At 44.6% G+C, this 23,627-nt stretch overlaps 1 protein-coding gene across 1 annotated transcript in view; it reads right to left on the bottom strand.

The window, feature by feature from the left end:
• The window catches only part of MSN (moesin), a 45,306-nt gene extending 25,373 nt beyond the window's left edge, over nucleotides 1-19,933 (bottom strand). Inside the window, exon 1 of the mRNA XM_075435416.1 lies at nucleotides 19,831-19,933. Coding sequence (XP_075291531.1) covers nucleotides 19,831-19,842 — 12 coding nt within the window. The 5' untranslated portion in view covers nucleotides 19,843-19,933. The remainder of the gene's footprint in view (nucleotides 1-19,830) is intronic.
• Nucleotides 19,934-23,627: the final 3,694 nt, after the last annotated feature.

Here is a 23,627-nt window from a genome sequence, read left to right as displayed (position 1 = left end):
CTTCCCTCTGAGGGTGACGGAGCACTGGAACAGGCTGCCCAGGGAGGTTGTGGAGTCTCCTTCTCTGGAGATATTCAAGACCCACCTGGACAAGGTCCTGTGCAGCCTGCTGTAGGTGACCCTGCTTCGGCAAGGGGGTTGGACTAGATGACCCACAGAGGTCCCTTCCAACCCCTACTATTCTGTGATTCTGTGATAATACAGGACAGTCAGCTATAGATTGTGGATCAAATTTCTGAAGCCCAAGGATCTTGCAGCCTACCGACTTTCTTATGGCTTAAGTTACCTTATGCACCCAGCCATCATTTAAAACTAGCTCAGTATTACAAGCTTCAGACTACTTTACATGAATAAGACACACATGGCTGTCATTAAAGCACAAAAAATGCCAGCTGTGTCAGTCGGACTCATCAAGAAATGGCAGGTTTACACAAAGCTTGCAGCAAAATTTCGTCCGCTGCAATGTTATGCTGAATTCCACAGCTCAATGTCATCTACTGAGGGACATTTCAGTTTGTACCTGTAATAAAACTAACTTAAAAGCCACCTGCAGAGGGAGGACAAGGTTCCTTGCATGCAGCCAGTGACAAAAGGAACCAGGGACTGTATGCTCCAATCTCAATTAATGTGCTCAACCACTGCTTGAGTTCAGTCTGGCAGAGACATCAAGAACTGAAGTGGAGCTTCTTTCTGTGCTTCCAGACTAACTTGTTACTGAAGCTAATATTTTTTCTGCCCTGTTCCTTTAAACCTACCATCACCTCACTTGCAGGAGGATGGAGGAGATCATACATCCAGTGTGCTACAAAATACACATCACTTGGCTCTAGACCAAAAACATGAGGAACTGGCAGCATCCTCCAGATTCCACTGGAAAGTGCGTATTGCTGCTGACTGACCTAGAGACCAGAAGTGTGATCCAGGTCCTCAAGGACAGTCTATAACCACTGGATACATATATATATATATATATATATATATGCAATATACTGCTCTACCAAAAGTATACCACACATATTAACAAGTTCTCTTAAAACCCAACAGACTTCCTCCATTTAAAATCAAGTGGCAGATAGGGCTGAGCAGAACTCCATCAATAAAAACTCAGATCAGCATTTGAACTAAAAAATAAGAGAGCAAATCACTTTAATTGCAGCATGATTATCATACACAAGCAAGTTATCTGAATGATAAACTGAAGAAAAGCTGGGAGAAGGCACCATCAGTGGACGTCCCAGAAAGACAGACAGCTCTGCTGACTCTGGTGCCCTCTGAATCCGTGGAAGTCGTCCAGCTGTGCCCTACTTCGCAGCAGCGCAGGCTGGTCTGCAGGCAGGGGAGAGGCAGCTGCTGCAGCACACCTTCCCTGCACAGCCTTGCTCTCACATGAGCACCAGCAATCCTGGTCAGGGAAGCAGTCGGACTAAATCTAACTAGATCTGTGCTTACATGGTCCTACTCCTTCCCTATGAAGCAGCACAGCAGCAAGTCAGCTCAGATTCAGAAACCACTGTGAAGCCACACCTTAACAAAGCTGCATTTGAGCTGTGTCCCTCCACCAGTTGCTCTTAGTGCCCAGCAAGGCAAGATGGCCTACATGGGCAGCAAGAGGAAAAAGCTGCCACAGGAAGCGAGACACAGCAACAGCAGGCAAAACTAAGAAAGTTCATAGCTTTGAAGAGTCTGCTCACAGAAATCGAACTGAGAAATGGTGGAGGAGGGAGCGCCTGAGCTGCAGGAAGCCAGACATGCCCTGTGACACAAGCATGCATCTGACACTTACCTTGCTTCAGCAGAGACACCGAGGGGGTGCTGCCAGAGCAGAAAGCACTCTACCTGTAACTTCCAGAAAAACTCACTGTTATAGCACTGATTAACTAACACGGGGTGGAGGGGAGCTGGTTACAGCACATCGGCTATTAAAAAGCTATGCTGCAGGTTACCCACTCTTCTAGCACTTGGTGACTAACATGGAAGTTTTTAGAAGTACCTCCGCCCTACATGGAGCTTGCAAGAGCAGAGAATTTCTGCTTTATCTAACAAAGAGGTTCAAAATAAGCTGATTCTGTATCCACTCTAACAGCATTTTCTATACAAATTTTCTCACAGGGTTTATAGCAGGCATTGTATCCACTGGTTGAAAGAGCCAATCCCTATCCTTGAAAAGGGTAAGAGGAAGAGATTGACTGAGGCAGCTCTAAAAACCTGGCATGAAATATGATGCTAAAGCAGTCAGTTTCAAAAATGAAACCAAGTGATTTATCCTAATATAAACCCTGCCATACTGTAATATTGGAGCCTCAAATATGTATTTGTTTGGCTGTTAACACAAGAAACTCAAATTTTGAGATTAATTTTGACTGCTCATCTCCCAGTGACAAGGAAAATAAAATTCTTCCATACAGCCAGTAGTAAACATGAATGATCCCATGGGGGGGGGGAATCTGTTTCCTTGAAGACACTTGCTGCCATTGCCTACAGAACAGAGCAACACAGAAGCATTCCGTTGCTTTTCTCAAAACCGAGTGTAAGAAACTACAATTACCTTCATGTTGAAGTCCTCCTTTGCAACCAATCAATACCTAGTGTTCAGAGGGGCCTGGGTACAGGGTAACCAAGTGGAGCCCGAGGGGATCCTCCTTGCAGGACACGTCCATCAGTCCAGAGATCGGTTACTCATGCCGAGTCAGGAAGTCTCCTTCAGGCATCCTTATACAAGCTAGGGCTTTTTTTATTTTCTCCCCTCAAGTGACAGAGAATGAGATTTATTACCCCCATGGACAGTCTCTCTAGAAAATGAGGTCTCCTTCAAACCGTATTCACAGAGCTCACAAAAGGGCTCCAAAAAATCCTATTACTTATGCTAAGGGGCTGACATATGCAGTTGCACTACTTTAGAGGCCTTCACTCACCAATCCTGCCCAACTTTTCAGTCTTCTCATAATCACAGAATGGTTTGGGTTGGAAAGGACCTTACAGATCATCTAGTTCCAACTGCCCTACGATCGGCAGGGACACCTTCCACTATACCTCCATGCAGACCTCCTGGGCTTTATCCCATGGTACTCCACCAAACAGATCAGTGTTTCAAAGGTCCAGAGCTGTCTTTTTTGATTAGTACCAGAGAGCACACATTAATAATGCAAGAATACAAAGCCACACAAAGCCGAGGCTATGCCAATGCTTCTTAATAGGTTGGCAAATTCAGCATTTTAGAACTCTGGAAGCATCATTTACCCAATTTAATTAGTGATCTGATTTGGGCAGGCAACCTTTTCAGGAATAAAAGTTCTACTTTATAAGAAGATTACTACAAGGTTATTCATGCAAAACAATAACAACAGAAAAAGACAGGGAATTCCCCTACCCCCTACACAGCATGCTTTCCAAAATCATTAGTGACATGTTTCAAAGTTAAAGCTACTTGAATATAATTCCTTCCTTTTCAATCAAGCAGATAGCAAGTAGTCACATCCTACCAGTGATGTTTCAACACCATAGCTGCTAGCAGCTTGCCACCCTGTCCAGAGGGCAAACAAGTTTCAGTTTGACAAAAGGACTTGCAAGATGAGAGTACTAAGCCAGTAAAAAGAAGCCACGGGTGGGTCCCCTCAGTTACAGTCAAGTCCAGATACTTACATGCCACTTATTACACAACTTACAAATTTGTGCAATGGATCAATTCCTCTATTTCTGCCATTTCCTTTCTCATGAATAGATTCCTCATGCACCTCTCTTTGCTTTCCTGTAGCTGTTCCAAGTCCTTAACATTGCTGTTTGCTATTTCTTTACAGCTAGTTTGAAGAGGCCCTTAGAATAACTATTTTTGTACCTGTTGTTTGAACTACTTGGAACATCCTTTACTAGTCATAACCCAGAAGATTAAAAAAACACAGGGAAAAACCCTGACCCCTTTTCCACAGCATCTGGATCAGGAGGTAAAACAAAGCAAAATCTAGCTCCATGCAGTTGCCATCATTCAACTTCTACGCTCAGGGTAGCTTTAGGTTTTTTTGTGTGTGTGTTTTGTGGTTTGTTTTTTTTTTTATTTATTTACTTATTTTGTTTCGTGCCTGTTAAAAGGTGCTATTCTCTGGAGAAATAGTATATACCTATTACAGCCTCTGCACCCTAATAGTAGGATTGGCTGTTGTACTTCACATGTCTGAGCTTAACCACATCCCCAGCTAAAGCTCTTCAACATAAAGGCGGTCAGCAGGGCAGTGGGCGTGTTTGAAATGCCAGCAGCGGTATGATGTTCCTCACAGCTACTGTGTGCCCCTCCGAGGCAATCCGATTTACAGGCTACAAACAAGTATTTTGTCCCTGTCTGGTCCCCCCCCTTAAATTGTACATCACACCTGGCTGCTCCTTCAGTGACTTAACCAGCAGAACAGTTCCACCACTCACCACCACCACTGGAAGCATTTTAGATTTTCCAAGAAGATTCTTAGAGAGCAGCTTTTCCCTCACCCCAAACTTGCCTTAGTCTAGTTCTTCCCCCCCCCAGCTTCATTCCGAAGGCAGGGGATTTCCCAGTATCATTTAACAGCTGCAAAGACCCAGTTCAAGGGGTTAAGCAGACAAGCCTGGTAGCCAAGACGCATTTTCAAACAGCCAATAAGCTTTCCAAACCTAGCACCCAGTGGATGTCTGCCAAAATTACAAGCAGCTATTTTGCTGGAAGGGGCATCAAGACAGGATGCTAACATGACAAGTGTGAGACGTATAGGGGCATTACATGTACAGTAAATACTTGAGGTTCGTGAGCTAATAGGCTAAATATTCACTCTCTTTGTAAAGGTCTCTGAATTCACCTGCAATTAAGAATTGCTTTAGAGGTAACTTGGAATTGAGGGCAAATAAAAAACCCATGCTCAGACACTCCTCTAATCATTCAAGAAACTTTCCAGAGGGAAGACAGCATGAAAATCACTGCTGTGACTAAGCTCTTCCTTCCAAAGGATCCTCATGTTTTGACGAACAAGTCAGAAGCATGCTTATCTGTTTCACCTGCTCCTCTGTTCTTCAACGAAGAGACACCTAGGATTTCAGCTCACTGGTAATGAGAGGGGCAGCTGAACACTGGGCTGCCTGTTCCAGCCACCCAAAGCACTGCCTGGGTGTGGCACATCAAGTTCTTGGCCAGTCACAGCACTCACTGAATGTCTGAACAATAGCCAGACTTCTAGGAGCTAGAACACAGCCTTACTGTGGGATCTGACTGCTCAGACTATGAGCCATCCCTCCAAATTTAACTGCAGGCGCAGTCAAGTGTGAGGTAAAGCTGTTTCATCATCCTGTGATTTTCAGTTTTATCATTTCCAGTGCGCTAGACAAATCCCGCAACTTCCTTTCGGTACAGGGTCTCATTTCGGCTGGCTGCCTTTTCATATCTATTTAGGTCATGGTTCCCTAAAATGCAGGATTTCCCCGAAACGGCTCAGTTCTATCCTTTTTAATATTCAGTTTCCCCACCCACATTTGCTTCCCTTACCACCAACCTGCTTTAGGTTTTAAATAGCTCTGTTGCAATAGTACATAGTCTATAAAAGACCAGCTTGTGATTGCTGAAGTACCTTTTGTTATTTTAAGCTCCATCTAGTTCAAACACTTGAGCTTTCCTAACATAGAGAATAGCTACAACACCAGGACACACAGAACCCCATGTCCCAAAAGGCTCCGAACAGATGCACAGCTGCTCAGGGAGCGGCAGAGAGCAGTGCCAGCGTGCACAGGGTGTGGTCCCACCACCATGGCAAACCATCCCAAACGGCTGCACGCTCCCAGTGCCTTCTTTGGGTCCATACTAGCACTCCATGACTACGCCACAAGCAGGACTAAAGAGTGAATCAGGCTGAGAATAACTCATATGTTATTTCTTCCAGCAGAACTATTTCATTGGTCTCATTCACTACATTTATACAGGGGCGCTGGTACTGGCCTAGCTTACAGGAACACAGAGGATAAATTGTCCAATTGTACCCAAAAAGCCAAGATGGGCCCAGCTACTGAACCACTTCTTACTCCTCACTCCCAGGTACTCCAGCTTTATCCTTTGCAGTAGCTCTGATACACAACCCCTCAGTGAGATTCACGCTTTATCAAGCCACATGTGCACATGCCATTAACCCAGTTTTCTGCCGAGCTAGCAGAACAGAACCAATGTACTGTGGAGTCGGACTATCTACGGCAGTGCAAGGCAGGAACACACAGATGGGAGCAAAACTTTACAGTGGCAGCAAACCACCAAAGCTCTCAAACACGCAACCACATTGATCTAGTTCATTAAAGGCTGCAATTAAATGCACACTCTTGAGTTCATGCTCATACACCTCTTGAAATATATTGTTTGAAATTGGGCTATTTTAAAAGAACGCCTGATAAACTTCAGTTATCACTTGAGACCTAGACACGTGCACAAAGTCATTGCTAAATGCCCAAGAATCCCAGTGGTCAAGTAAGACCTATTAACAAGTCTTCCTTTTAAACACCAGTCCATCACACACCACCCTTACAATGCACAGAATTAAGGGCAGATGATAGTTGGACATTGTATAGTTCAGGCAGACACTATGAGACCAAGCAGTCAAAAACCACCAATAAATAGTAGAGGGTATCACTTAAACCATTTCAGATGCAAAAATAGATAACATTCTGCATCACGTAGCCTTTCGCAGAAGGCCTGACTAAACTGAAGAAAAAACAGATTTTTAATTAACTTTATTAATTAATTTTTTTAACTTAATTACCCCTTCCACTCCAGACTATTTCTTCTTTAATCTTTCAGGGTATTCTCACAAAGTCTATTAAAAAAAAAAGAGTTGCAGCTACCCAAACGTAATTCATACCTGGTAGACTTGATTTAAAGGCTATAGCTGTCTCTACAGTTTTACAGAGAGAGAATCTCACAGTTTGAGGAACAAAATAAGGCCTTAGACTTCCAGTGACTGCTACAGAGTTAAGCTACTCCCAGTTTGCTACAGGGTTGCATGTTCTGAAACAGTGCTACAAGCATTGTCAAGAAGCAACTATCAAATGCATCAGTAACACACTGCCACAGCTTAAAATCATCTTCTGGGCTATACTAGCTTCATGTGGAAAAGTGTTTTTAGAACACTCCTGGACAACACCCGAGACAGCCCGCACATATCAACTGTACCAACAAACATAACAGATAAGACAGCTGTACTCACAAGTAACTGTGCTTATATTAAGTACTCCTTAAAAAAGGGTTTGCTTTCGATAGTTTTTAATCACTATACTTGACTAGTTCTTTTACTTTCTCCGTGGATGAGGTCAAGAACTTCCAGGCACTTACACAATACTTTGCAAATTCCAGTATTTTCCAAGTTAACTTTGTCAAGAATTATTGTCCCACTGTAAGAAAAACTAGACCCTGAACAATCGAATCTAACTTAGAAAATGATCCAGCTTTGAAAGTGGCCTTGCTCTGAGCATGGGGTTGCACCAGATGAGGGTTCTCGCTCATCTTAACTTTTTCAATATTTCTACAAGACCATAGAGGCTGTTGGGGAGCTACCCTGCATTAGCTTAAACGTTTATAATGTTCATGGAAGAAACCGACTTCTTGTATCTGGTGGACAGGAGCAATTTCCTTACATCATTCGCAGCTTCAGTATTTAGATCCTCTAAACCTCCTCTACAAAGAGATGTTACAGACTATCTCTATGCAGCCAAACACACAGATAAGCTGAACTGTTAGTGGTCATCCTGAAGCTGGAGGTCAAAACTGAGAAACACAACTGAGCAGTCGGAAGAGAAGTAGCCAGATGTTGAGTACACCTCCTGCGTAAATCAACATACATGCAAATTTAACTTCTAAAAGCAAACAGTAAAACTTACTAGACTAACCAGAGGCAGAGAGTCTGCAAAGCAACCTTCTTCAAGGAGTGTTCATACATCAACTTGACAGATTAGCTCTTATTCAGACCTGCTGTGCAGGGTTGCTTTTTGTTATATTTTCCATTTTTTCTGTATGCTAAGGAACAGCAGCTTAGGATTTGCAGGTATTAATTCAACTTTGATCAAAGCCTGGGGTTCCTTCAACGTTCCTGCATGCAGATACCTCACCCCCAAATGCACATCGCCACACCAGCAGGAGCAGCAAGAGCAGCTAACTACTCTTGCCCAGATCCAATGAAATCACTTAGTTTACAAGACTGAATTCCCTCAGATTCAAATTATTTTCAAATCCTTCCAAACACTGCCAAATCAAAGCTGTCATTAGAATATTGTAAAAGCATTTTGCTGGAAAGTCCTTTACACCAAACTTTTCTGAAACCAAAGCATTTGCACACAGTCATTTGCAAAAACATAAGGAAAAACTTGACCAAGTAATGCAGCACACAAACCCAAGATACAAAGGAAAGCGTCACATAACATGCACCCCTCCTCCAAACTGAGGGAATCAGCTTACCAAGAAGCAAGCTATGATGCAGTGAATCTTAAATTTGAAATACCTTATAAGCATTTGAGGGTTCTATATGAAAAGAAGAGACACTCACCAACCAGCCTGTTTTGCAGTATGAATGAAAGACCCTTACCGAGCTTAGCCATGGGAGAAGTGGCTGGTCACCTCCTCTGATTAAGCCAGATTCGGTGCTCAGTGGCAGAAGAGACTTTGCAGATGTGAACCAATTACAGAGCAAGCAACAACGCCTACATATTAAATTTGTCATAACTAAAGAAGCAAAGGAGAAGGACAGCCTTGTGTAGGATTTCTACTTGATTAACATTTGTCAGAACAAACTAAGATAATGTCATATTTCCTGTGTATGATGCTGAAGCAAGTATTTTTCAGGACATCTCATCTGTTTGATTGTTCTGATCTTTCAGTGATTTGGAAGCTACTTAGTCCTTCTATTTGGTCTATCTTTTATAGAGAGATTCCAGACAGACACTACAGTGGCACATTCTTACAGCTGAAGATGCTGACATTGTCCTCATTCAAAAGAGATCTCTACCCTCTGCTGGGTATGCAAAGGGGGTACTCAAGCTGAGCATAATATGTTGCATTTCAGCTTGCAGTCAACCTCCAGATGTTAGTAACAAATCACAGAGCAAGAAAAAAAAACACAACTTGGGGGTTTTTGAGCTTTAGCACACTTCTGCATGTTTGGCTGTCACCACAGCACCCTAGGTATACATTGTGTCCATCAGTGCAGAAGACCTTGGCATATGTAGATTTCACATAGCCTAAAATACTTGCAGAAGCAAGTGGTTAAAAGAAGGGTAAAAAAATTCCAAGTATTCAGGAGCTTACTGCTAGAACTTACTGCTTCCCACTTTGTCGTGGCTGGGTCAGAACATCATCAGTCTGAGATACAGTTTAGTGACTTAAGCCAAAAGAAAAAAAGATTATGTCAGCAGGCAGTAAACACTTCTGGATTTTTTTGAACACCAAGGTCAGGCAACAGAGGCTCTTTGCGTGCTTTTTGGAGCAAAGGACTAATGTTATAGCAGCAAGGAAACCATCTCATCTCAGTATTCTAGGAAAGAATAAGTTAGTCCAGCCCCCATAACAAAGACAAAGTCCTCTTAGCTGGAGGACTAAGACACATCACTTATTCAACTACTAGCTCAGTTTAGTGATAAAGCTGCGTAAGAACGCTCTCAAAGCCCACCACCTTCCCAACCACGGACTCAGAGCTTTCAGGTATTAGCAGTAATATTAGCATCCTCTGACCCGATTATCCAAGCTACTAGTAACCTTACAGTTTGAGGGAGTCATGTGTAACAGTTCATTCATACAGCAGCTTCGCGTTCTCGAGGAGATCGTGGATATTGCCTAGAACATAATCATTTTACTGCTCTCTGCTTCCTGTATTTCACCAATTCAAACAAGTTCACATGTTGAGTGCTCCTTTGTGAAAAATACAGATACTGCAACAAAAAATCCAGTTGCTCACACAGCACATTTTCAGAAATACAAGAAAGGTTTCTCAGCTTGAGGTAAGCTCAGATCCTGATTTTTCACTGAGGATAACTGTAGCACTACAGACACCAGATTCAATACCTCTCAGCTAAAGTTATCGTTATCTACTCAGTAAAATAGATGATGTGAACCAGTCCACTTTTCAAAAAGTGATTAAGTTTCCTTAACATACAGATATATGTAGGGTCAAATGAAATAACCAGATGTTGGCAAAATAGATATTGATGCTTAAGCTTTTGATCTCATCTCTCAGAGCACATAGTTATCTTAACATTTGATATGTAACATATCAGTTACAAACAGTAAACTAGAAAAGCAACACCTTTCTTATGCATGCTGTGCAGTGTCTCCTTTAATGAATGCTGTTAAACAAAACTTAGTGAATATACAAATATAATGAGGAATACAAGCTAGTATCACCCCTAAAGGATGACTTTGCTGTTTAAAAAAAAACCAAACAAAAACAAAAAAACCCAAACACACAAACAAACCACACACACCAAACCAAACTGTCACAATTATACACGTTGTTACTGCTTACACACTGAGTACTCTATTGTCTCAGCTGCACTATAAGCTACAATACAAACAACTTTCTTGCAACCCATCCACCTTTTCAGGCCAATTTTGCTTTCCTGACATACAGTTACAAGACAATCCTGTTTTAGTGGTCAGATATTAACCAGATTAATCAAGTAACTGGGTGCTATTGAAAGGCATTTAAAGGACAACGCAGTCATCAGGCACAGTCAACATGGGTTCACAAAGGGAAAGTCTTAACTGATACCCTTCTATGATAAGGTCACCCATCTCATGGATGAAGGGAAGGCAGTGGATTCAGTTTTCTGAATCTTCATAAGATTTGATACCATCCCTCACAGTGTCCTTCTGGACCAGCTGTCCAAGTGTAAGATGAGCAGGCTCACAGCGCCCTGGGTGAAGAACTGGCTGGATGGCAGCGCTCAAAGGGCTGCAGTGAATTGGGCTGCATATGGCTCGCAAGCTGTCACCAGTGGTGTTCCTCAGGGCTCAATCTAGGCCAGTTCTGTTCAATATTTTTACCAACGATCTGGATGCACAAGCTGAATGCACTATTAGCAAGTTTGCTGATGATACCAAACTCGGAGGTGCTGCTGACTCTCTTCAGTGACACGAGGCCTTGCAAAGGGACCTAGATAGATCGGAGTATTGGGCAATCACCATCAGCATGAAACTAACAAGCATAAATACCAGATTCTGTACCTGGGACAGAGCAACACCGGGTACAAGTCTGAACTGGAAGAGGAGTGGCTGGAGAGAATCCCTACAGAAAGGGGCCTGAGGGTGCTGGTTGGCAGCAGGCTCAGCAGGAGCCAGCAGTGTGTCCTGGCAGCCAAGGGGGCAAACTGCATCCTGGGTGCGCCAAACAGCATGGCCAGACAGTCAAGAGAGGATTATTCTGCTCTGTTTAGAACTGGTGCAGCCTGACCTTGAGAGCTATGTGCAGCTCTGGGCTCCACAATTTGAGAAGGATGTTAAGGTGCTCAAATGTGTCCGGAGAAGGGCAACCCAGCTGGTGAAAGGCTGGAAGGAATGTCCTGCAACAAGTGTCTGAGGACTCTGCGTTTGTCTCGTTTGGAGAGAAGGAGGCTGAGGGGCAACCCCGTTGCTCTCGAAGTGGTCGTGGTGAGGGGACATGGTGAGGTAGGTGCTGAGCTCTTCTCCCTGAGATCCAGGGACAGGACTCCTGGGAACAGCTCAAGGCTGTGTCAGGGGAGGATCAACCTTGACATGAGGAAACGTGTCTTTACCCAGAGGGTGGTCAAACCCTGGAACAGGCTTGCTGGAGAGGTGGTCGATGCCCCAAGCCTGTCAGTGTTTAAGACGCATTTGGACCATGCGCTTAATACTGTGCTTTAACTTTTGGTCATCCCTGAAAGTGGTCAGGCAGCTAGACAAGATGAATGGTTCAGTTGGAAGGGATCTACAACAATCTATTCTAAGTAGAAGTTGTGATGGACAGTCCTATCTATTACTTTTAGAGCCCAACAGAAGGATAAAAACCACTATATGTATATTGCAGGAATGTTGAACAGAAAGTAGTTCCATTACAGGGCAAAACCCCTCAAGCGATAAAAATTCTTACCCACCCTAAACCAGAAAAACACTATCTCCTTTGAAGGAAGCTACACAAACCAAGTTCACTAAGAACTTTTAACTTTCCACATTTAGAAAGCTACTCTAACAACCTTGAACTGGTATGTTCAAGATACAGTATGAAAGCAAGAAAAGATAGCATATTCAGAGGGTGAAAAAAATTATACCTTAGTATTCTTAGAGACATTATGAACAAAAAGCCACACCATGGGTGGGGGATGTTGAGAGCCCCGATACTTCACTCTAATAAACTGACTGGCAGCTCATTTTTTTGCACTGTAACCAAGCATAGAATTAATACCAGAGTCTCAAGTTCAGTACAGTTTAATAGCTATGGCAAGGAAAGCTTTAGCCCAGAATTCCATGCTTTATTAGCCTGTATTACCTAACACCAAACACATTTAATAAATGGTTTGACTAAATGATTGATCAGACTGCGACTGCAGGTTTTTCCTGTACTTTGTCACTTCCCCACCATAACTAGAGTCTTCCAATCCAGAGAAAAAAAGGTTGCAAGTCATAAGGGCTTACTAAGGAGAAGTGGACAAATCAGCTATGCAGAAACGGACAAGAATGGCTCATGGCTGCAGGAAGCAATCAATTTTACTTTAAAAAGAAAATACCTGGAGAACATAGGAAGACATACGATCGCAGAACAGCAGTTCTCCAACATGCTGCATGCAAAATTCTGACATCAACTTAAAACTCCTCCCCCCACCAAAAAAAACAAACAAAACCAAGGTTTTACAGCATTCGTGCTCCAGTACAGCGGATCTGTTCTCCTGAGCAGCCTTCCTCTACAAAACAAACAAGCTGACCTATAGTGCTAGAAACTTGCAAGAGTACACCTCAGTCTGAACCACGAATACCATGCCATTCTTATTCACTACTTCAGTCATCCTCTTTCTGATCTCTGAGATTTTGTTTTTCTCTACACAGAATCACTGCTGCCAGAGAAACGAGTTTGTTTCTTCCCCCTCCTAGTTCTTCATCTCATTCTTGCCTAATTGTATGTTTCTCTACAGAGTGGATCAGATTCGGGGCTTTTTCATTCATTCTTCCTTTAGGGGCATCCCTGTGCCTTTATTTGTATCTATTCATCAACCAGTAATGGCCAAAGGGAACAAAACTTGGCATGGCCAAACATTCCTATTTCTTAGCCTGGGAACGGATGAGAACCAAACATCATTCCTTCATCCAAAACTTGTATTTTTAAATAGGTTCCTCAGAACAAATACAGCTTCAGAGATGTTGGAACAACTACGAAAAGGTATTCTGCAGGAGTCATACCATTAAAAACCTTTTCAAAGAGTGTCTTCTCCCCATTTAATACAAGTTCAGCAAGCTGCTATACAAAGGCCAGGAATTTCTGACTGACCCAGTACTCCACATTATACAGGTGAAGACATCCTTTCACAGCTGCCCAGGAAGGAAGCAGCACTAAATCACCTACCTATGTACCCACAGTTGCTGCAGCCATAATTGTCTCTCCTCAATATACGGCACAAACCTCTGCAATTCCACGTTTTAAACCTCCAAACAGTTGCAGCTGATCCTGTGGTTTTATAACCACCAAGCCTGCCAGTAACTGTCTCTTCCTACATCCCTGCCAAGTATTTGCTGTGCAATCTTTTAAACATTAAAGAGTCAGCATTAGCTACTGGAGTCAGAAGGGTGGGTTTTATGCCCACAGTTTCCAAAACACTTCAAGGCTCCACCTAGAAACAGCCACAGAAGTGTTACAAAGAGGGTTGCCCAAACGAGTAGCCTTCCAAGAATCCAGAGACTTCAACCTGTTTTAGAAGTTTCAGATGAGATAAAAACAAACTCCTTTGATGCAGTATTATTGGCTGCACTATGCAAATTCCTGCTGTTCCCAAACACCCCGAGGTAAAAGCAAGCAATCAGCTGGCTGCTTACTAGTGCTCTTAATTTACATCAGTTAATTACCCTGGATTATTCCCGGCCAGGGAGGTATAGCCTCTTTTCTAGCAGCGTTTCTGCAGTAGCAGAGGGACTCCTCGCAGGGCGATGCTGATTTCTCATATAATCATTCAGCAGACAGACAAGACACTGGGGAGGGGGGGAGCACAACCAAGAAGTTAGTGTTGAGATCTTGTAATGCTTTTTCAAGCAGACCCCGCTGTAGTCCTCAGCACAGCGACTAAGCACAGGTAACAGCTTTACTGTGCAAATTCAGGGAGGCCCTCTCGCTGCACAGAAAAGAATAAAAAAAAGAAAAAGAGAAGTCAGCCAAATAAGGCTGTTTGAGCTGCACCAAGGCAGGAAAGAGGCCAGGAGATGACGTAGCTAGAGGAAGCTTTTAGTCAGTTCCTTTCTAACCTGGAGCAGGGCCAGACCTACCTCTTCCCGAGGAGTTTCTCTATGAGGAGCATCAGTTGGCCAGCAAGGACACGGGGAGCCCAGCGACTCAGGAAGGGTCCTGTTCCCCCTGCACACCCAGCTTCACACGAAGCAAAGACAGAAGGTACCGAAACCATTTGGTTTCAGTTCATCAGCTGCCTTTCCTGCAGCTACCTAGGGACTTCAGTGAGCTCTGTGCAGGAGGATTTCCCTACAGACCAGACATTATACATAAAACAACCGAAACAAGTTTCCTCTAGAGGCAGTGATGCCATTTCCTGTCAAAAAAAAAAAGTCCATATTAAGACATTTTATGAACTATCCTCACAAGTAAAGCAAGAATTGTAATTAACCTTCAGGGGTGATTAATCAGACGAGGCCGAGTTACCCCAAGGAAAGTGCTGCAACCCCTTGCAAGTCCAAAAATGGTACTGCCTGTAAATGTCTAGGGCACAGGACAAGAAGCGAGTGATGACCAACCCCTGATATCAGGCACTCCTTTCCCCATAGAATTCGTATAGCAGAAGAAGCAGATCTAACACTTTCCTTGAGCTTCGTTTATTGTGTGCACCTCACCAACCTGCTTCTTGCTCATCTGCCTCAAACAATAAATCAAGAGGTCAAAAACAAAAGAAAGGAGTCAACCAAAACGTTTTAATCTTCTAGAACCTCTGGTATGATAAGCACTCTTCAGCCTAACACCATCACTTTAACTGGATCATGATTACCAATTGAAGATCAGGCACTCAAAATAGTTCTTGCTCACTACAGTCTGAAGCCACCGTAACTGGCAGTGTTATGCAGAAAACATCAGTTATGTGCAAGGCTTGCCATAAGAAATGGAAGCAAGATTTTACCAGTATGCAAAAAACGAAGTGAACACTACCAATGGTATTCTTTAAACTCCCTGTTTAACCTAGAAGGCCCAGAAGTATCAAACAGAAGCATTTTGCTCACTACCAGGCTTAACTGTTCCATCTGCACAAGAGGTAAAACCTTGCTATTCTTGCAGAATCCAAGAACCAAGCTGACGAATACAATACCAGCGAGGCTGTAAAGGCCCTTCCTGGTTTGTAAAATCCTGCAGTAGGTATAAAGCTACAGATAATTCATTGTATGCCAGTCCAGTAGTTTACCTGGTTCTACTGTACACTCAGCATGTTTTAGCTATTGTTGCTTCTGAAGTACAAAGTCATCTGAAATTCACCAACAGGGGCAACACAGGCTTCTGTACAAAGCAAGGTCTTTGGGAGCTCTCAAACACACCTTTTTACAGCAACTCCGCGTACCTGATAGTGTTAGAAGAAAGTTACAATGGATTGAGTCTGCCTAACAAGCTAGCACCCATGTCATGCCAAAGCCTGTCTAACTTTAGTCAGTGCTGCCAGGCTTCCCAGGTTACACTGAGTGAGGGAGAGGAGGAGATACAACATCAAAGGGTTGGTCTTCAGAGAAGACAGAAGGCATATGGAACGCTTCTAGTGCTCCTTCATAGCAAAAGAAGATACAAACCTAGGGCATCAAGAAAAGTGTCCATCCATTACAAGTCATGGTTTCTATCACAGTCTACCCTTCCCCCTCAGCTTTCAAGAAAAAAAAAAAGGATCACCCAAACAAGTGTAGCACTCTCCTTGTAGCTGCCATCTTGTTGCAGCATTTGGTAGCAAGTAGCCACATATCAAGAAACTAACTATTCAGAGATTCTCCCTATACCTACCCCAGTCTCTCAGTTACCTTTCTTCTAACCAGACCAATGCAGTTCCAAAGAACAAAGGGAGATATGCTTCAAGGACCTCTGGAGTCCAACTGGGAATTAGGACCATCAGTTTAAGCCACAGACGGGGTCCCTGAAGGCCCTAATGGCTATTGCTACACTGAGTTTTAGAAAGTATCAAGGGAAGAGACAACAGCAGAAAAGCTGTTTTTAAAAAAAAAATCTAAAATATCATCATAGAGCTGAGACCTATGAATCTCACTATTCTTTTATGCTGAAGACTTCACACCTGCCCAAGCTGATCTCTGCAGTTAAGACTTTGCCCTAGAAACCCGTAGCCTTATGTTCAGAACATCAAGAGAAACACTTAGTTTTGCTAATACAGCAAGAGGACTCCAAACTTTCTTATACCTTAGTTTGAAGCTTTCTGTATTCACAAAATTAGCTCTGATTAAATCCATTCCTCTACAATGAGTAAAGACTGTTACCTAAAACAGAACTGCTCAAGTGCTAGTGATAAGACAGTTGAATCCACGCCTCATACATGACAGATGCTCATTTCAAGCTCAGCAGCCTATCCACTCATATAGTCACAAAGTAAGTATGTTCATAGGAAAAACAGTTAATGAATCATGATTCAGAAAAACTGCTTTTTCTAATAGCTGAAAATACAGTAAAGTATCAGCCAATTAAATAGGCAAAGCACAAAAAAAAGGGCACTTTCCCTCCCACTCCTCCAACTAAGATGGTTTTTGTCATACTGAAGTTCAAGTGATTAACTATGGGGCTTGGCCTAGCCGTCAATATGACAGCTCATTCACTTCTCTCAGGATCTGGAACCAAGTGCGACTTCCACATCTGCCCAGCCTGAAATGACTCAGTGAGAGACCAGAGCACTAGTCAGTAAGCATGAGATCAGAGCTTACTCATGGCCAACAGACAGACTTCTCACTGCTGGGGGAGAGACTTTTCAGAGCTTGACAATGGATTGCAAGAGGTGTTTTAGCATTCAACTACTTCCACTCCTCTGCAGTACAAAGTGTAGGGGGAATTGTAAGCTGTCTTCAGTGTGTGCTTTAACTGTTTACATCTTGCAAACTTTTCAGAAAAAAAAAAATTGTAGACCAGAGTTGGTTGCTTAACTGTCAGATCACTTTAGACAAAACAGTGAAGCTTTCTGTGAAGAGCATCAGCAGGCTGATCCATGATGGACTTTCTAAGCAGCCTAAAAGGCCTCCACCAACTGAACCCCCCAATTACGCAGATATTCACAACAGCAAGTCACATGCAACTAGTTCAAAGGTTACCAGAGTTAATCTTGAATTCCTATTAACAGTGCACCAAAGCACAGTGCCACTTGTAGCAAATCTCATGCAACGAAATGGCCATCTCCAGCTAGATGCATTAACATTTAGCCTAGCTTAGCAAGGAGTAGGGACTCAGAACTCAACAGGTTTTGCTGCTCAAGCCATGCAGCAGCATGTTCCGTAAGCCTGGTGAGATGAATGATAAGAGCTACCAAACACTTTAGACAAAAATGTTTTTCCTGCCCAGCCAGAACTGTTCCCTGGAACATTTCCTCCATCTGTCTTCTTCACAATGGATTTATTTTTGTGATGAAGCCCACATATAGCTACATGTAACTGCTCAAGTTTCACCCACATTTGACCCTGACTGAAGAAAGTCACTTGCATTTTACTGTTTTGTTAATTAAGTAGCTATTAACAAATCTTAAGCTAGCACACTAGTAGTTGTGTTTCTTTCACATGAAGAACTGATTACACAGTTATGCCAGCATATCCTGTTCCTGCAAACCACAGCTCAAGAAATAATGTTTAAAATATTATTTCAGTTGGGTCTACAACTAGTGCAGATGGGGCAGGAAACCAAACGCTGATACAGCAGGAGGCCCACAGCTCTGTACCTCAACAGGCACAAACATTTGAACCGCGTTCTGTGGAATCTGTGGTGTGCAAGACAGTGTCACAGCAAAGCACTTGCATTTCTCCATCTGTTCCAGTTTTTAAAAGCTGCAAAAGCAGAACTGCTCTGTCAGAACCAGAAAGCAGCAGGCTGAGACCGTGAATCCAGCCCAGGGCGTGTCTGCAGATACAGAGGCTGCAACGAGCACCTCGGAGCCAGTGCAGTGCCGTAACATTTGGATTCAGCCTGTCAGTGGGAACCCTGCCTCATAAGCATCTCTGTAACGAGTTCAGGACTTCTTGGCTGATCCACACTAAAAGAAGTCACTCATCACAACTGTAAACTCGCAGGCTATATGCTCTCAATTGCATTTTACACAGAAGTCTCCTAACCTGAGCTACTTCTGTTAATCTTACTGAACTTGTTGCCTGTATTTTATTTTTTTTAGGAAGTAAATCTTCACTAATCATTGCTGATGTTTGAAGAAAGGCCTTTCTAAAGCTTGAGAAGATACTGTCTTAACCTTTAAGTGGCTTGAGTTTTATATCCTGTAAAATGTTGATGTTTAAAAAAAAAATTCATAATCCAGCTATTGTCTCAGAGAGCTGGCATTTAAGACAGCAGGAAAAGCAGAAGCCACTCAAACAGGCAGTTAATATCTATTTTAAACTAACAAAATTAAACTATCTGTAAAAAAAATATTTTAAAGTCAGGGTGGATTTCATTTCAGCTTCCACTTGCACAGGGCTGGGGTTTTGTTTTGGTTTTTTTTTCTCTCCTTTATGTAAATCACAGACTCTTAGCTTAAACATTAGGTGTTCTTAGGCCGTTTCAGATCACTCCCACCGAGGAAACATCTAGAGCCTTCCAGCCTCCTCCTTCCTGTTTTATCAATGAAGGGCTATGACCAATTCTTTTACTCCAACCAGGAGAAATTAAATGGAAAAACCCCACGCTCCTCATTAGTCACTGTACTCCTGCTGCGAGGAGAGTCAAGTACGGGCTTGACCAGACTTTCTGAAGTACTAAGCTCTCTCCAGCCAAGAAATATTTCGAGTCAAGCTGGGACAAGGCTCCCTAGCAACTCGCGCTGACTAATTACAAGTTACGAAAACCCCAACTTCTCCTCTCCACAGAGCACGCGAGAGGCGGCCGCAGAACCAGCCCCCACCCGCCCGGGCTCCAGAGCGCTCCCCCCGCACGCCCCGCGCCCCTCTTCCGCGGGCGGGAGGGCGGCAGGCACCACTCCCCCCGCCCCGTTCGCTCAGAGGAGCGGCGGCCTCCGAGGGCGCTGCCCCGCCGCGCCGTCAGCTGGCCATCCCGGGCGGGCAGCCGTGGCGGGGCCCGGGCCGGCCCCTCGGGCAGGGGTGCCGCGGCGGGGCACGGAGCGCAAGATGGAGGGTCGGGCGGCCCCGGTCCCCGCCCGCCCGCCCGCCGCTCTCCCCGGGATTCCCTCCTCCCTCCTCTCTTCCCTCCCTCCGGGGCGGCAGCCGCCGCCGCTCCCGGGAGCGAATAGGAGCCCGGGCGGGAAGAGCCCCGCGGGGCGGGCGGGCGGCCAAAGCGCCGCCGTCGTCTCCCGCCGCGAGGCCCCGGCGCCGCCACACCCGCCCAGCCCCGCGCACCCGTCCCGGGCGCCAGCCACGCTCGGCCGCCGCGGAGAGCCGTCCCCGCGCGGGGCCCCCCGCTCCGCGCCGGGCCGGGCCGGGCCGGGCCGGGCCGGGCCGGCGGCACCCACCGTTTTCGGCATCTTCCCGGCGGACTGGGCACGGCAGGCTGCACGGCTGAGGCTCTCCGGGGGCTCCGGCTGCTTCTAACGGGACTCCGCGCCGCGCCTCTCCGCCCGCCCGCCCCGACGCAAGCCCCGCCCCGCCCCGCCTGGCCTCGGGCCCGGCCCCGGCCGCGCTCCTAGCCGGCTCCGTTCGGGGCTGGAGCTGCGGCGCTCCCGCCCCGGCCTCCTCCGCGGGGCGCGGCCCGGCCCAGCCCCCCTGCGCCACATGGCCGAGCCGGGCCGGGCCAGGCGTCGCCGCTGAGACTGCGGCGGGCGTCGCCGCGGGGGGAAGGCGAAGCGCCTGCGGCCCCCGTCGAGGCGGTCCCCGGCCAGGCGGCTTGGGGACGGAGCGGCCTCGGAGGCAGAGGCGCAGGCTCGCCAGGGCGAAAGCCGCGGGGCTCCCAGCGCCCCTGAAGCGAGGTGCTGAGAAGGCCCTGGACGCTGAAGTTTATTTGCGCGTTAGGGTCACTGGGACTTCTGGTCCTTGCTAAAAGCAGTATTTACAAACATAATGCTATTGTATGGGCGATTGTGCTGTTCAAAGGCGGACCACGGCCTTGACAGGGGGTGGGTCCTCGCGTCCTGTTCTGTCGGAGCCAAGCACGCTTGGGGTGCAGCTCAGGGTGGTGCCCCGCCAGGAGCCCCCTCGGTTCCCGAGTGTGTGCTGTCGGCTGCAAGGCTTTCATAGCTCTCTGCTTAACTGAAAAGCTCACATCCAGCTCCAGGTGCTTCAAAGGCACAGGGGTTGTGGCTCCCCTATTTTCTCCCAGGAAAAAAAGAAGTTGTTATTGTTTTTGAAGTTAACAGTTTGTGTCCACAAGAAGGAAATGAAATGTTCTCAATAAATTTAACATTTTTTTAAGGATAATAGAAACCTCTCTTCCTATTTTTCTTGAATTGTCTTCTTGTCGAATCTGGTAAGCATTTTCAATTTTTAAGCCACCTTGGTTGATGGAAAGACCACGCAGACTAGCTGTACTTCATACCTACTTTTTCCCCAGCATGTTGAATAAATTAAGATTGTGTTAATATGAGAACACATAAATTCAGATATAAAATAGGAAGCGAGCAAGCCAAGGTCTACGAGGCAGTTCGGCACAGACTCCTGCTGAGTAAACTGTTTTCTTTAATTTGATTACAGGATTCTGCTGGGATTAATATTAAACTGAGGTATGTTGGGAAATGACACCAGACTCATAACACTTTCTGTGTCTTTAAAAATTACCATACATTCAAAAGATGTGAAAGTGCCTTCTAAATACCCATAATTAAATCCTCAGGCTCTTCAGAAAGGAAGTTTCTCTTTTTTCTGCAAGGAATAATATTATTGTAAATGTGTATGTAATATAACACAAATGATTTTTAAACTAGAGGCTTATAAAATGTGTTGATTTGCTTTTCAGTGTGATGTTTCCTCACCATGCAGCATTATGTGAGAAAGAGAAAATCCAGAATAGTTCTTGCCCTATAAAAAAGAAAAATGAAGTTTGTAAGAGGCAAGGCCTTGCCTCACCCCAGAGTAACCTAGGAGTAATACTATAGACAGTAATAAAACTATTCCTGTGCCCACCTGGCAGAAGATTGAAACGGGGTCGATAAGCTTTGTTTGCTTCATCTGAATAATCAGGTTTCACCTAAAATAGAATCTCTGTGCTGTGTGTACACAGGAAAAAACATCGGTGTAATTGGATTGATGTAAAATGGTGTAACATCTCTACACAAAAAGTCACATGGTCCCTAAGAGCCTATTTTCAAAATTTTCTTCCTTTTCTGACTTGTTTTCACATTGAGACTTTCTTAGATTAGGTCAAATGAGACTGCTCCATGAAAGGGTTCTGCTTGTTTTCTACACAAATTGATATTGACAGAAGAGATCCAGAATAATAAAGGCACTTGCTCATGATTTTTGCCAGGTCTGGATCCAAGAATGTTAGGTGTGAGCTTTCTCACTGAATTCGAGTGGCTCTGTGGAGACTTCTTCATTACCATGCTAATGACATCACAGATGATGGGGAGAGCCCAATTCTACTTCACAAGACTGAGGTAACTGTTTGGAGGATTCAATAATTTATTTTTTTTCACGAAGATGATAACACTTCAGATAGAAGTCTAGCTATTTCCTTGCTGAATTTAAAGAGCTATAGTTTAGCATCCAGGGACCTAACATTTTCTTCATAGTGCTAATGACAGGACCCGCGATGCAAACGAAGCTCCATGACAGTGAAACAATCAGATCCAAAGCAACAGGATTCCCATAGTGTGCCAGGCATTGGCCGTGTGTGTAGAAAGTCATAAACCTTATGCCAAACAGTCTGAAGGGAAGAGACAAAGCAAAGTGAATTCTACAGCATGACAGACACTTCGCTCTCACCTCAGCCACTTCTCTTGTCCTTCTCTAGTACTCCTAGCACTAGCCAAACAAAATACCATTCATGCCACTTTGAAAGACAAGGGTTCCCTGTGACAGGCAGATGAGTCTCTACGCTGTATTTCCCCTTCTGCTTCTTCCTTTCCTCTTCCCCTTCCCTGTAGAGGGAGGGGGAGGACAAGACATCTGGGACGTTTGAACAGCATGGTGCTCCAGCTGAAGCGCCATGAGGGATTCCTGCTGTGGAGGTGCTGCACCAAGAGCTCACCGCCCCCACAGACCTCTCCTTGGACAGCTGCTGAGGAGGGATATCCGTATCAAGCCACCGGTTTGCTGAGCCCTCCGTGCCTGGCCATGTGTCAGAACAAGCACATCAGTGGATTCCTTGAGAGCCACAGGCAGGGTTTATCTCTCCTCCACAACTGCAGGATGAGGTTCCAAGGGATAAATGTGTCAGCTGACTAAAGATCCTCCCTGCAGGAGGCTGCAGAGAGGAGTAACATTACCCAGGGCCTCAAAAATGGGTTTTTTTCCAGACTGCTCAGAGCCCAAATAGTATTAAAGTGTTTCAGAATTAGATTAGACCAGGATGACATTAAGCATTCTCCTGGGAGGAGGTCTGGTATTTTGCTAGGGATTTATTGTCTTGGTTTCATTTACATCAAACCTTTTGTAGTACCTGCTTTTAAGCAGAAAAGGCACATAAATTATTTGGTCTGAAATACCAGAGTTGTTTACCATGAGCACTTAAACAAGGGACCATTTTGTCAGCATATAGCTTTTTTGGACTAATGCTAGGTAACTTGAACTGCCCTTTGCATAGCTTTGCAGAAGATAGAGACCTTACTCCACTCAGCTTGCCACAATGTAGTTAAAAAAAAAACCACACCACAAAGCAAAGGTGTTCCATACCAGAAGGTATATTTCAGAGGGCTGAAAGAAATTTAGTTTGATTTACACAGGCAGAGGGAGGCACAAAATGAAATTGTTACCATAATATGAGAACTATACCTTCACCACACAGTGGATTGTCCTCAATTTAAAATGAACCAGTCTGATTAGGAGCTATTCTTCGAAAAGCGAGTAAGCTTTTCTCCTGCGCTTACAGTTTCCTTCGGCTCAGACAGTAATGCCTGCAAGTTCACAGTAAGATGCCTTTGATGATCATCTTGGATCATTTTAGTGTTTGATTGTGTTTAGAGGTAAAAAGCATCTTCTCTCCCAAACAGACACTATCACTCTTTCCAAAAACGCTTGCATCTTCAACACCTTTATGCCTTGAGCATCAGGGTAATCTTTTGCAATGATTCTCAAGCTGGGAGGGTGAGAGGGGCAAAGGAAAGGGAGACCGTACCACACCACATCTAGGTAGGCAGGATTAAAAAAGACTGAGAAT

The sequence above is a fragment of the Opisthocomus hoazin genome, chromosome 14 (genome assembly GCF_030867145.1).
Source record: "Opisthocomus hoazin isolate bOpiHoa1 chromosome 14, bOpiHoa1.hap1, whole genome shotgun sequence".
Taxonomy (NCBI): domain Eukaryota; kingdom Metazoa; phylum Chordata; class Aves; order Opisthocomiformes; family Opisthocomidae; genus Opisthocomus; species Opisthocomus hoazin.
Note: the sequence above shows the minus strand (reverse complement) of the source record. Positions and strands in the feature narration are given on the sequence as shown.